The 14,106-nt window shown below is 38.7% G+C and overlaps 1 protein-coding gene across 2 annotated transcripts in view; it reads right to left on the bottom strand.

The window, feature by feature from the left end:
• Positions 1-14,080, bottom strand: part of CFAP70 (cilia and flagella associated protein 70) — an 82,259-nt gene extending 68,179 nt beyond the window's left edge. Inside the window, exons 1-6 of one of the 2 annotated variants that reach the window (XM_019953771.2) lie at positions 13,633-14,080; positions 11,822-11,924; positions 10,443-10,632; positions 5,945-6,043; positions 5,696-5,775; positions 585-764 (exon numbers count right to left, since the gene is read on the bottom strand). In XM_019953771.2, coding sequence (XP_019809330.2) covers positions 585-764; positions 5,696-5,775; positions 5,945-6,043; positions 10,443-10,632; positions 11,822-11,884 — 612 coding nt within the window. In that variant the 5' untranslated portion in view covers positions 11,885-11,924; positions 13,633-14,080. Of the gene's footprint in view, positions 1-584; positions 765-5,695; positions 5,776-5,944; positions 6,044-10,442; positions 10,633-11,821; positions 11,925-13,320; positions 13,607-13,632 lie in introns of those variants that run through there. The other variant, XM_070781927.1, reaches the window with a different exon arrangement.
• Between the last annotated feature and the right edge of the window lie 26 nt (positions 14,081-14,106).

Raw genomic sequence — 14,106 nt, forward strand, 5'->3', positions numbered from 1 at the left:
TTAGAATGGCTATTATGAAAAAAGAAAATAACAAGAGTTGGTAAATATTGGAGACATCGCACGGCAGGTGGGAGTGCTGATGGTGACGAGGAATTGGAGATTTCCAGACAAAAAGTGTAAAATGGCAATAAAGCAGATGAAACTAATTATGCTTTTTTAGCAAGCAATTTGAAATCTCTTTTAAGAGCCTCAAAAAACCCATACACATCATTCTATAGAAATCTGGACTAAGGAAATAACTTGCATGTAAAAGACTATAATGTAAAACACCATACAAAATTTACAATATATATGCAAAAAAGTAATCTTTGTACAAATACGACTTCCAAAAATTGTCAGTTAAGTGATTTACATATTTTCCACAATAAATATGTATTTATTGATATAAATTATACATAGACTATATGTAACATGTAAACTATACAATTAACATAAATGTATAAAACAGAAGTAAACTTCATTTTTTTGAGCCTAAAAAACTCAGCTGTTAACAGAGCTTGCTTTGAATAAAATCTTAGAAGGTGAGGAAGAGATGGCCATACGAGTGTTTAAATCTGTATAAATATCGCGCTGTAAGTCTTTACCTCTCCAGCTGACGGAACTTGCATTCCAACCATGTAGTTCTGCAGCGGCCCTATCGGAAGGAAGGATTCAGGCACAGAGTAGGCAGCCTCCAATGTGACCTTCAGAAGATTGCCTCCTGAGATCTGGGCTGGGGTCAATAAGGGCTCCGCGACAAATACTTTAACTTCAAGGCTGCACTGCTATAAAAGAGTAAAATTACACAGAAATTTTAAAACACCAGAGGCCTCCCCAGGTTTTACATTATCTCATTTGAATCTCACATCACTGTTCAAGGTAAGAAGGTCAGGTTTAATTATTTCCATACAGAGGATTCAAATAACTCTTTCTAGGTCCCATAAGTTAGAGACAAAGCCAAGAAGAGAATCTTATCTCAAAGTTAGAGCCCTTTCTTTCTGAGGGCAAGTGTGAATACAAATATATATAGAAGAGGAATCAGAAAGTTTTATACTGAAATGTTATTAATAGTTGCACATGAGTGAGTGAGATTAGGGTGCTTTTATTGCCAGTCTGTATTTTATGATTATTTCTGTAATTTAAATATAGTGCTGAAAAAAATTTTATGTTTTTTATTAAATATTTGAAAATCATGTTCTTTAACATATTTCTGTTTTTCAAAGATGAAAGAGCATTTCTGGCAGCATGAAAAGCTCTAGGAATGATCTTTTTTAGTAAGGCTACCAAGATTCAGTCATAGCAAACACCCTCTTCCAACAACACAAGAGAAGACTCTACATATGGACATCACCAAATGGTCAACACCGAAATCAGATTGATTATATTCTCTGCAGCCAAAGATGGAGAAGCTCTATACAGTCAGCAAAAACAAGACCGGGAGCTGACTGTGGCTCAGATCATAAACTCCTTATTGTCAAATTCAGACTTAAATTGAAGAAAGTGGGGAAAACCATAAGACCATTCAGGTATGACCTAAATCAAATCCCTTATGATGATACAGTGGAAGTGAGAAATAGATTTAAGGGACGAGATTTGATAGACAAGAGTTCCTGATGAACTATGGATGGAGGTTCGTGACATTGTACAGGAGACAGGGAGCAAGACCATCCCCAGGAAAAACAAATGCAAAAAAGCAAAATGGCCGTCTGAAGAGGCCTTACAAATAGCTGTGGAAAGAAGAGAAGCAAAAAGCAAAGGAGAAAAGGAAAGATATAAGCATCTGAATGCAGAGTTCCAAAGAATAGCAAGAAGAGATAAGAAAGCCTTCCTCAGTGATCAATGCAAAGAAAGAGTGAAAAACAATAGAATGGGAAAGACTAGAGATCTCTTCAAGAAAATTAGAGATATTAAGGGAATATTTCATGCAAAGATGGGCTCAATAAAGGACAGAAATGGTAGGGACCTAACAGAAGCAGAACATATTAAGAAGAGGTGGCAAGAATACACAGAAGAACTGTACAAAAAAGGTCTTCACAACCCAGATAATCACGATGGTGTGATCACTGACCTAGAGCCAGACATCCTGGAATGTGAAGTCAAGTGGAACTTAGGAAGCATCACTACAAACAAAGCTAGTGGAGGTGATGGAATTCCAGTTGAGCTATTTCAAATCCTTAAAGATGATTCTGTGAAAGTGCTGCCCTCAATATGCCAGCAAATTTGGAAAACTCAGCAGTGGCCACAGGACTGGAAAAGGGCAGTTTTCATTCCAATCCCAAAGAAAGGCAATGCCAAAGAATGCTCAAACTACCGCACAATTGTACTCTTCTCACACGCTAGTAAAGTGATGCTCAAAATTCTCCAAGCCAGGCTTTAGCAATACATGAACCGTAAACTTCCAGATGTTCAAGCTGGTTTTAGAAAAGCCAGAGGAACCAGAAATGAAATTGCCAACATCCGCTGGATCACTGAAAAAGCAAGAGAGTTCCAGAAAAATATTTATTTCTGCTTTATTGACTATGCCAAAGCCTTTGTGTGGATCACAATAAACTGTGGAAAATTCTGAAAGAGATGGGAATACCAGACCACCTGACCTGCCTCTTGAGAAACCTGTATGCAGGTCAGGAAGCAATAGTTAGAACTGGACATGGAACAACAGACTGGGTCCAAATAGGAAAAGGAGTTCATCAAGGCTGTACATTGTCACCTTGCTTATTTAACTTATATGCAGAGTACATCATGAGAAATGCTTGGCTGGAAGAAGCACAAGCTGGAATCAAGATTTCCGGGAGAAATATCAATAACCTCAGATATGCAGATGACACCACCCTTATGGCAGAAAGTGAAGAAGCACTAAAGAGCCTCTTGATGAACATGAAAGAGGAGAGTGAAAAAGTTGGCTTAAAGCTCAACATTCAGAAAACTAAGATCATGGCATCTGGTCCCATCACTTCATGGGAAATAGATGGGGAAACAGTGGAAACAGTGGCTGACTTTATTTTTCTGGGCTCCAAAATCACTGCAGATGGTGATTGCAGCCATGAAATTAAAAGACACTTACTCCTTGGAAGGAAAGTTATGACCAACCTAGACAGCATATTCAAAAGCAGAGACATTACTTTGCCAACAAAGGTCCGTCTAGTCAAGGCTATGGTTTTTCCAGTGGTCATGTATGGATGTGAGAGTTGGACTGTGAAGAAAGCTGAGCACCAAAGAATTGATGCTTTTGAACTGTGGTGTTGGAGAAGACTCTTGAGAGTCCCTTGGACTGCAAAGAGATCCAACCAGTCCATCCTAACGGAGATTAGTCCTGGGTGTTCATTGGAGGGACTGATGTTGAAGCTGAAACTCCAATAATTTGGCCACCTGATGCGAAGAGCTGACTCATTTGAAAAGACCCTGATGCTGGGAGGGATTGGGGGCAGGAGGAGAAGGGGACGACAGAGGATGAGATGGTTGGATGGCATCGCCAACTCAATGGATGTGAGTTTGAGTGAACTCCGGGAGTTGGTGATGGACAGAGAGGCCTGGCTTGCTGCAGCCATGGGGTGGCAAAGAGGCAGAACTGGAGGGAAGCAAAGGCAGCTACAAGTCTACTTGTAATGTTCCAGGTGAGAGATTACAAGGTGATAAAGTGTAAGAATAAAGCTAAGAAGAGAGATTCCAAAGGCACTGAGGAGATAGAAAAGGCTGGATTTGGTGTAGGCCCAATTTGCAGATTAGTGTCAGAGTCCAGGTGAGCAGTCATGGAAGTAATATAGATTCTATATATGTCCTATGATTTATGAATGAGTGATGCCACTATCCAAAATAAAATAAAAGGAAATGCTAAGTTCAGTTTTAAAATGTTGAGTGGAATTTCATTATAGAGAAATCAGTAGGTAATTGTAAAGTCTGACATTCTGAAATTCAGGAGAGGGGTCTGAAGAATTTAATTCAGCAGCTCAGACCCCTCTCCTGAATTTCAGAATGTCAGACTCTACATGTGAAATTCATGGACGATACCCTTCCCCTCAAATTTATGGATGATAGCCCTCCCCTACGAGTTGAACACAGATTAAGAAAAGAAGGTGACCAAGGACAGAACCTTCATACTAAGCAACAGATAGAGGAAAAAGAGGAGCTTCAGTGGTGAGTCAGATGGTAAAGAATATGCCTGCAGTGCAGGAGCCCTGGGTTCAATCCCTGGGTTGGAGAGATCCCCTGAAGAAGGGAATGGCAACCCACTCCAGCATTCTTGCCTGGGAAATCCCATGGACAGAGGGGTCTGGTGGGCTACAGTTCATGGGGCTACAGTCAGACATGACTTAGTACTACCACCACCACCACCAGGGGAAAGAGATGCAATGCAGGAACCTAAGAAGGTATAGTCAGTGAGCTAGAAATCAGAATATCAAAGGGAGGAAAGACTTTTAAGAAAGAGAGACATTGGAGAATGTGGTATCTCTGATCAATATGTCTCTGAGAAGATAAGTGAAATGTCCCTCAGGTTTCTAATATGTATTATTGAATATGACAAGGAATACCAGATGACAAATTGAAGTCTCCTTTTCAAGGACAGGTTTATATCATTTTAGTCTCTGAATCTTGAAAAAACTAGTATATATGCTAATACATAAAATTAGTGAGAACTCTTGTCATATATTTTTTCCTTGAGTATGTGAAACAATTAAACACAGGAATATTATGAGCAGAGGTCATGAGGACTGGCAAATCATTTGACTAACTTTTCTCCTACAGTGATTTAAAGGAAATCAACAGCACAGAGGCTGGGACACTGGACCAAGGAAGGCAAATGGAGCTCAAATATCTACCTCTTTCCAGCATATGAAATGACAGAAAGATACTAAATGATTATCCTTATCATCAATAAAACAATAATGCTATAACAGCCCAAGAACAAGAAATGCCATCACCGGACTACACAGTTTTAGGAATCCTTGAAAGACAGAAAGAAAATTAAATCAGATAGACCAAAAAAAACTAGAAAAAAACAATCATATCCTACAATAAGAGGAGAGAATCACAGCAGAGGTAGGAGTGGATTGTGGCAGAATCCACAACAATCAGGAAGGATCCACCTCAATTGTTAAACAGGGAACTGCATTCAGAATAGTTGGGACAGTTAGGCCTTTCTCTCTCCTTGACTTGTGCGAAACAGAAGACAGCTGTGGTATCCGCTGAAGAGTGAGTGTGTACCTGCACAAGAGTGGTAAAAGCAGAGCCTCAAGAAGCTACCGATGCCAGGAGAAACTGTGAAACAAAGCCCAGGATACAAACCAGTGGCACAGCCTACCAATTCATGCTTCCCCTCTTCCAGTGGTCAGGGGCAGGCTGCCATGACAGAAACTGTGTTAGGTGCCTTCATATACTACTTAATTTAACCCACCAGGACATAGTTAAAGAAGTATTTTTACGGTTAAACCTTCCCTATATATACCCCTGGGCAAAGTAACAGATATCTACTCTGTGTCCATATACCCCACCCCACCATTTAATCACACTGGTGGTCATAACTTTTGATGTGTGGACTATGAACTCCTAAGGTAGGATTCTGCCTTATTATCTTTGTTTCCCAGAACCTAGTACTACTGTGCCTGTGAAAACAAGGAAAGAAGGTGCCTGAAGAATTAAACTCAACTAAACTGAACCTTAAGTGCAGACAGTCTTGACTGAGTATCAGGCTGAAATGTTGGAGAGTTAAAACTCTGATTACCTTAACACCTGATCGAAAAGGTTCTATGGGCGAACCTGGCACAGGGTGCAGTGGTACCATTGTTTCAAACGAACTTTCTCCTGTGAAAAGAAGCCCAAGTCAAGCCAGAAAAGGAAGGGTTTTGCAGAGATAGCTGTGCTCATCTTTTCATCGCATCTCTCAAATCCATTGAGGGTATTTTTGTGCTTCTCTGGAACTAAGTTTTACAAGCTTTGCTATTTCTGCTGTTGAGCAAATCACACATCTGACCTTCCAGTAGAGGAAGAAGGTCCACCACAGCTTGACCAAGAACCATGGTCTTCTCCTCTTTCTGTTTCTTTTCCTTTGGTAAAACTTCAGTCACTGTTACTAGAAAAATCAAAACAAAGAAATGAGAACATGTCTAACTCACAAATCAGATAACCAAGGTGCAACAAAGCACTGTCAAAGAAAATCAAGTTAAGAGAAATGAACTGGAAACTCGAGAAGGCACCATTATTAGCGACTTCCTGTGGGAGATACTGGACCTTCTCAGTGACTTATTAAACTTTTTTCCATGCAAATTATTTTTAAAAAGGATTTTATATCATAATCATGTACACACATAAGTATAATTTACTGGTACATATGATTATAACAAAGTTTCACGTAATATTCATCCTTACTAGCTCAAAATCCTTAGGTATTTTCTATTATGTTTCATGTATAAGAAATTACTGGTCATGACTCCCTCAATCAATTTTCAGAAAGACTAAAAATCACCATCTGTAGTTTGAAAAACACTGTTCCAGATCTTCCCATATTGCCTAGCACAGGCCTTAGCACACCTTGGAGTAATTTATAGAGCATACAAGGTATGTACCAGTTTTTTCACTGCAGCATCATTCCTTCTATGTGTCAATATTTACTACGAAAAATTTCAAATATGTAAAAATGAATAGCATAGATGGTAAAGAATCTGCCTGCAATGCAGGAGACCCAGGTTCAATCCCTTGGTTGGGAAGATCCCCTGGAGAAGGAAACGGCAACCCACTCCAGTATTCTTACCTGGAAAACCCCATGGACAGAGGAGCCTGGTAGGCTACAGTCCATGGGGTCAAAGAGTTGGACGCAACTAACACACACACACAGTATAATGAATATCCCTATAACCATCACGGAGGTTTAACAACAGTTAGCATATATTTGCTTCATGTTTGTGGAAATACTTCCAAGGAAGTTACAGACATCTTTACATTTTACTCCCAAATATTAAAGTATACAAATCCAAAATATGATACTTTCCTACATAACCGCAACACCTCTATTGCATCTAGTAAATACGTGTAACAGCATTAAATATAATGCCTTAATGCATCTAATGCCCAGTCTACATCTAACATTTCTTAACTGCCCCAAAATTTATTCTGTAGCTGGTTTGTCTCAAAGGCCACATGTTGCAATTGGCTGTCATGTTTCTTCATGTTCTTTTCATTTACAACCGTCCCTCCTCCCACATATGTTATTTTAATATGGCACTGCTTTCTTGAAGACATCAGGACAGTTATAGAGAATATCTCACCTTCTGGATTCATCTTTTTTCTTTCTCATTGTATTTATTTCTCAATCCTTGTTTCCTCTAAATTTAGGTTCCTCTGTCAGCATTTTTGGCAAAGTTAATACAATTTGGTAACATACTTGCCTAAATGTTACATTATTAAACTCTGTGATCTTGCTAATTGTGAAAATGGAATCTCTGCTTAATTTTATTTCTCGTATTAAATGAGATTGAACATTTTCCATATGTTTAACCGTAAGTTATGTTTATCTGTGAAATTTTCAGATCTCTTTCATATGCTTTGTGGACTTATCTATTAGGTTCTAGGTGTTTTTTTAATTGGTATATAGGAGCTCCTTAAAGGGAAAGTACAGAACAGAACTGCAAATTGTATCTCAGTTTGTGATATCTTATAGTTGCTTATGTAAAATGTATTTTGTTTTCCTTCTGTGGCTTCTGCATTAGCAAAATACTTAGATAGGCTTCACTATTCTGTTTATTTAATTATGGTACATACTTTAATTATGGTACATAATTTAATTTTGTACACACATTTTATCCATCTATAATTTATAATTCAAAAGATACATAATTCAAAAAATTCAAAAAAGACACATGTACTCCCGTTCAAAGTAGCACTATTCACAATAGCCAAGACAGGGACACAACTTAAATGTCCACTGACAGATGAATGGATAAGGAGGATACATACATACACACACACACACACACACATAACAGAATATCAGACATTCATAATGAAGATTGAAATAAGGCCATTTTCAGCAACATGGATGCAACCAGAGATTACCATACTAAGTGAAGTAAGTCAGAAAAAGAAAGACAAATACCATATGATATCACTTATACATGGAAACTAAAATATGGCACAAAAAAGTGGATATATATGTATGTGTAACTGACTCTTTGCTGTATGGCAGTAACTAACACAGCACTGTAAATCAACTATATTCCAATAAAAACTTTTTAAATTAAAAAAGTCCTCATAAGTCAAATTATAGTATATCTTTATGTGAACATTCAAAATGACAATTCTAATTTAAACATATCTCAAGGCTACTAATGTTAATAATAAAAAAGACAAAACAAAACAAAAATAAATAAATAAAATATGGCACACACAAACCTATCCATAAAACAGAAACAGACTCACAGACACAGACCACAGACTTGTGGTTGCCAAGGCAAAGTGGGTGAGGGAGAGGGATAGACTGGGATTTTGAGGTTAATAAGTCAATCTATCAAGTTTAGAATGGATAAACCACAAGGTCCTACTGTACAGCACAGGGAATATATCTAATCTCCTGGGATAAACCAGAATGGAAAAGAATATTAAAAAAGAATGCATATATGTGTATAACTGAGTCACTTTGTTGTATAGTAGAAATTAGCACTGAAGGAAAGTTACATGGCTCAAAATAGCCTGGAGCTAACACTCCCCTTCTGGTCCTCCCCACCATTCTATGCAAAACAAAGAACTCTCAAGGGAAGGAAAAAATGGACATTAAGGTCGATTTCACCCAGCTCCTAGCTAGTCCAGCCCCTGGCCAATCTCCAAAATTCCTTGCCCCAGGCATTTAAGAGATAACTACTCTGAACAATCTTGGAGAAGAACAGGCCCCCTTAAGACCGTAACTTTCCACATACATGCCTATTTACACTTACTCATTTCTTAGGTTAGTGCAGCAGCTCGCTGATCTGACTGCTGCCCCCTCTCGCCTCGTTAAAGGTGATCTGTTCCTGTAAAGTGCCAGTCTCCTTTTTTTCTGAACCTCGCCTTCTCTAACTCCCTTACCTTACAAGCACAACATTATAAATCAACTGTACTTCAATAAAAATAAAGAAATAAAATAAAAAATTTAAAATCACCCTATCAAAAAAAAGGATATGGGTTAAAACAAAATAAAACAAAAAAAGACTTCCACTCCAGTACGGCAATCTTGCCTGGAAAATCCCACGGACGGAGGAGCCTGGTGGGCTGCAGTCCATGGGGTCGCTAAGAGTCGGATACTTTCACTTTTCACTTTCACACATTGGAGAAGGAAATGGCAAGCCACTCCAGTGTTCTTGCCTGGAGAATCCCAGGGACAGGGGAGCCTGGTGGGCTGCCTGTCCATGGGGTCACATAGAGTCGGATACGACTGAAGTGACTTAGCAGCATAGGTTTAGGGACAAAGTGTTTCAGAGATAATATTATGTAGCTAGAAACTGTAAAAGTGTGAATATAGAAACTATCCATTTATTTATCCATTCATTCTTGCAACAAATATTTTTGAGCCCTTTTATATCCCAGATATTTCTAGGTGCTAGAAATTCTGAAATAAGATACAGTCTGATTTGAAAAAGTGTCTCCTCTAAAAAGGAAGATAGTTAAAAACTGCAGTATGGTGAATTCTACACCATTCTACAGTATGGTGAATATACAGAAGTATAGACAGGGTTGCCACATGCCCAATTAAATATGCATTTCAGATAAAGAACAAATAATTTTTTAGTGTAAATATGTCTCAAATAGTTTTTTGCTTTGTTTTTTTTTTTTTTTTTTTTTCCCCCTAAATCTGACAGCCCTAAATATAAGAATACAAAGGAAAAGCTTCCAAACCAGCTTAGGAGACCAATGAGGCAAAGTCCAATTATATGTCTATTCATTTATGCCCACGGACTTACTTGAGGATTATCTTCATTCTTGTTTGACTGTTAACAGAATTTATTAGTTACTAAATAGTTCTTAAATAATATTTTTAGGGAAATTAAAATGAGTTGTACACATGTATAGATCAAATTATCTATATATCACTGGTCTTGCTTTCAAATTTGGGGTTCTTTTTTTTCATAAAAGAGTATGTTTACTTCTTTCTATGTTATTGCTTACTGTTTCTTCAAAATTGTATAAATTCTCTTTTTTTTTTTTTTTTTTATCATATATGTGTTTTATTACCACCCGCTGGAAAGAATAAAGCCAATCTGGAAAAAAGTTTTAAGTCATTTTAAAAAGTCCAGTTACATGTCAAAAGGTCTTTGATACAAACTGATTAAAATTAGCAGGTCATAGTGACAACTGCCAGAACCAGGTAAGACTCAAATTATTCTGTGTTATTCCTAGATTAAAAAGGTTAAGATGTGTTCATCTGTCCCAACAAGAGCTACTAAATACCTCAGAATACCCTGATCACTCACATAATTAATGTATCTAGAATCACAAGGACTTACAGAACACAGGTTTGTGGGCGAGGTCATCTAAAGCGATTCCTCCTCCTTCAGGATTGAACTCAAAGCTGCAAGTGAAGTTGTATTTTGCAGTTCCTTCTGGAGAAACAGTAATTTTTGCAGAGTCTCCCAGAACCACTTGATTGAATTCTGCACGAATAAAGGTAACTGAAGTATCTCCTTTAAAACCTTTCTGTTGACAGAAACATACTTCACAATTATATTCAAATAGAAAATTTTCCCACGTCTGGCAACCCATTGTGACTTAAACTGACACATTTTAAACATTTTTCTAACAAGCTATACCACGAATACAAATGGAGGAAGTAGAAAGTCATGGCAACCCACTCCAGTACTCTTGCTTGGAAAATCCCATGGATGGAGGAGCCTGATGGGCTGCAGTCCATGGGGTTGTGAAGAGTCAGACAGGACTGAGCGACTTCACTTTCACTTTTCACTTTCACGCATTGGAGAAGGAAATGGCAACCCACTCCAGTGTTCTTGCCTGGAGAATCCCAGGGACCGGGGAGCCTGGTGGGCTGCCGTCTATGGGGTCACACAGAGTCGGACACGACTGAAACGACTTAGCAGCAGCAGCAGCAGAAAGTCATTAAACAAATACAGCTGTAGCTAAATGCAATATTCTATTTAAAGGCCATTAAGTTGGAAGTTTTGAAAAATAAGTTATTGTGTTTATATGACTATAAAAGCACACTGTGGAAATTTTTTATGATTTCATTTTTAATTGGAGTGGAAGTTTTGAAAAAGTGAGGAAAGCACATAGAAAAACTAATTACCTGTAATAATATATTTTCTAGTGTTTTGCTGTTACGTAGATATATATACACACATTTATATATACCTTTAAAATAAAGTAGAGATCATTTATTATATCCTGTTTTGGAATAAGCTGTTTGACTTCATAGTACTGAATGAATATTTTGACATTTCATTATTCTTTTAAAGTTTAATACTTATACTGTAGTTTCATCGAATGAAATTAATTACAAGAGAAGCTCTGGAAGAATTCAGATCCTTTTCAGGAGAAAGGAACTGCTGTTTAGGAAAATGAAAACCAGCTGTTTTACCCTCATTAAGTTTAGTATTTAAATTGCCAGGTATTTTATGCACACTGACATGACTTGCAGATTATAGACTGACAATAAGGAACACTGAGAAGGAAGTGCCATTACTATGTAAAGCCAAGGGATCTGGTGGGACAGAAATATGCAGAACTCCATTCCTCCTGCTAATGTTCCCAACATATTCTTCCCCAAGCCACAATAGGATGACTGACAGGGAGACAAGAGACTGAAGACAAAAGTACTTTCAAGAAGAACGAATAAACTAGGGACTTCCAGGATTCCCGAAAATAACTTTACCAAGTCATATCCCTCTGTCACAGTGATCTGCACAGGTCTGCCTGTTGATGACACCTGCTCCATATCAGCACCTGGGCAAAGTCTCTCTGGTCTTCTCTGAGCTCTGTGAACATAATAAGTGAACCTGTTCCCTTATACGCCACAGCTGCACGACTATCCACAGTACAGCATAACCAATACAAGGGGAAAACCTAGGGAAATGCCTTACTCCGGTACTGCTTTGCCCCTTTCCAATCATTGGTGCCAGACAGGCAGTGCTTTAGGGAGCTAGTCACAAGGATGACTCTGCTGGTTAGTGCTAAAAAATTGTCCTTATACATGTAACTACCCATTAAGAACAAATTATGACAAGGCAAAGAGGGTAGGAAAGCCATCACCCCACCTCCCATCCCCCACATCCTTCATAGTGGTTTTGGTAGCTTTTTTCTTTTTTTTTTTCTGATGTGCAAGACTCCCCTCAAGGGTTATTTAATCTCTCAGTTTTAGAAAAACATCTTTTGATAACAAGAAAGTAGCAAGCATACAGAATGTTAGCCCACTGAAAAAAGTTCTGACATTATGTCTTATTTAGTCAAAGATATTTTCAAGGACACAATTTCAAAAATAAATTGGATAGCTGTTAAGGAAAAAAAGAGGTCATATTTTCTGACTCAATTAAAAATGGAACTTAATGCAATTCCAACATTTTCATAGGATATACTTTGTTAAGTGTGTCTAGGCTGGTGGTACCAAAAAAAGAGAGATATTTCTGTCCCCAAGCTTTGTAAGTATTCTGCCTCTTTCTAACAACTCGCTCATTTTCCGTTACCTACAAGTCTCAGATCACTTGTGAAACAGTTTTGTCTCCAGGCTGACTTAGGGCCTAAGTGGCCCTGACAACTTTCTTACCAAGTTTATATTTGAAATGATCTTGTACATAAGTTTCCTTTTTTCTTTTTCAATAGCAGTACACGAATTAGGCCTTCACTAGCCTGATCCTGGAGAAATGCCTAACTTTTCTGGGCCTCAGTGTCACCTTCTGTAAAACAGATAATATAACCTGCTCTGTTACACATTTGTTATGAATATCCACTAAAATAGTAAAACTGCTTAATCAATGAAGCACTGCACAAAAGGTGTTATTGACAGGCACTACTTGAGTGCTATTGAATGCTCAATTACTCATTTAAAGACAAGTAATCTGTCACACATTTCTGCAGCCCCTGAGTGCCTGGCATCATGCCTTGTCGGCAAGAGTCATTAGCAGCATATTTGTTAAATGAGTGCAAGAAATCTGGCCAGCTAAAAGTTATAGTCAAGGCAGTCAGGTGGGGGCTCCTGTTGCCACTGACAAGGTACGCGTTTCTTGTTATCTGCTCAGAAGTTTCAGGAGGGGAAGTCAGATTAGAAATAGGTTAGATGCACTACAGTAAATCAACTATACTACAATCTTTAAAATTTTAATATAATAAAACAATTTTTAAATCGCTAAAAAAAGCAACGAAAAAGGAACAGTTTACATGAAAGATGATGTTACTGGCGGTGGTCTGGGGACAGAAGTCCAGTGTGCGCTTATCTTGTGGGGGAATCTCGGCGCAAACCGGTTAGTGGGTTCTGAGTCTGGCTTTGAGTGGGAGGCCTGGGCCTGGCGGGAGAGTCGGGGGCTTAGCGGGGTCGACAGCTTTCAGGTCTGTATGCGAGTAAAATCGTGCAGAGATGCGGCCTGTGGGTTAAGCTGAAGGAGAAGAGTCTAAGGTAACGCGGTGTGGCCACAGGGATGGAGTGGTGAGCCCGAAAAGAGATGATTTTCTAAGGAGTACTATCAGTCTTACCGAACAGCCGCAGAAGCGTTTTTCGCAACTATAGCAACCAATTACTTCTCGCGATAACTTTGCCTCCGCAATCACCACAAGTTGATCCCAAGACTCGCGATAACATTGTCCGGGGGAAGAAAGAAGGATGGGGGCGCCAGGTGAGATTCTGCGCGTGCGCCCTGGAAACCTTGCTCCTGAGCCACGACCTCCGTTGTCTGGCTGGGGTTTCGTATTTTCGTAGATGCCACTTTCCCTTACCCAGGGTGTTGGCTAAGTACAAAGTTTTCCACTTTCGAGTTTGCTTTCTCGACTCCTTTCTTTCAATAGTGAAAGTTTAATTTCACTATTGAATTCGTGTATTTCACACACGAAGGTCGTGTCCGACTCTTCGCGACCCCATGGACTGTAGCCTGCAGGCTTCTCCGTCCATGGGATTTTCCAGGCAAGAGTACTGGAGTGGGTTGCCATTTCCTTTCTTTCTTTCTTTTTTTT

This window comes from Bos indicus, chromosome 28 (assembly GCF_029378745.1).
Source record: "Bos indicus isolate NIAB-ARS_2022 breed Sahiwal x Tharparkar chromosome 28, NIAB-ARS_B.indTharparkar_mat_pri_1.0, whole genome shotgun sequence".
In the NCBI taxonomy this organism is placed as follows: Eukaryota; Metazoa; Chordata; class Mammalia; order Artiodactyla; family Bovidae; genus Bos; species Bos indicus.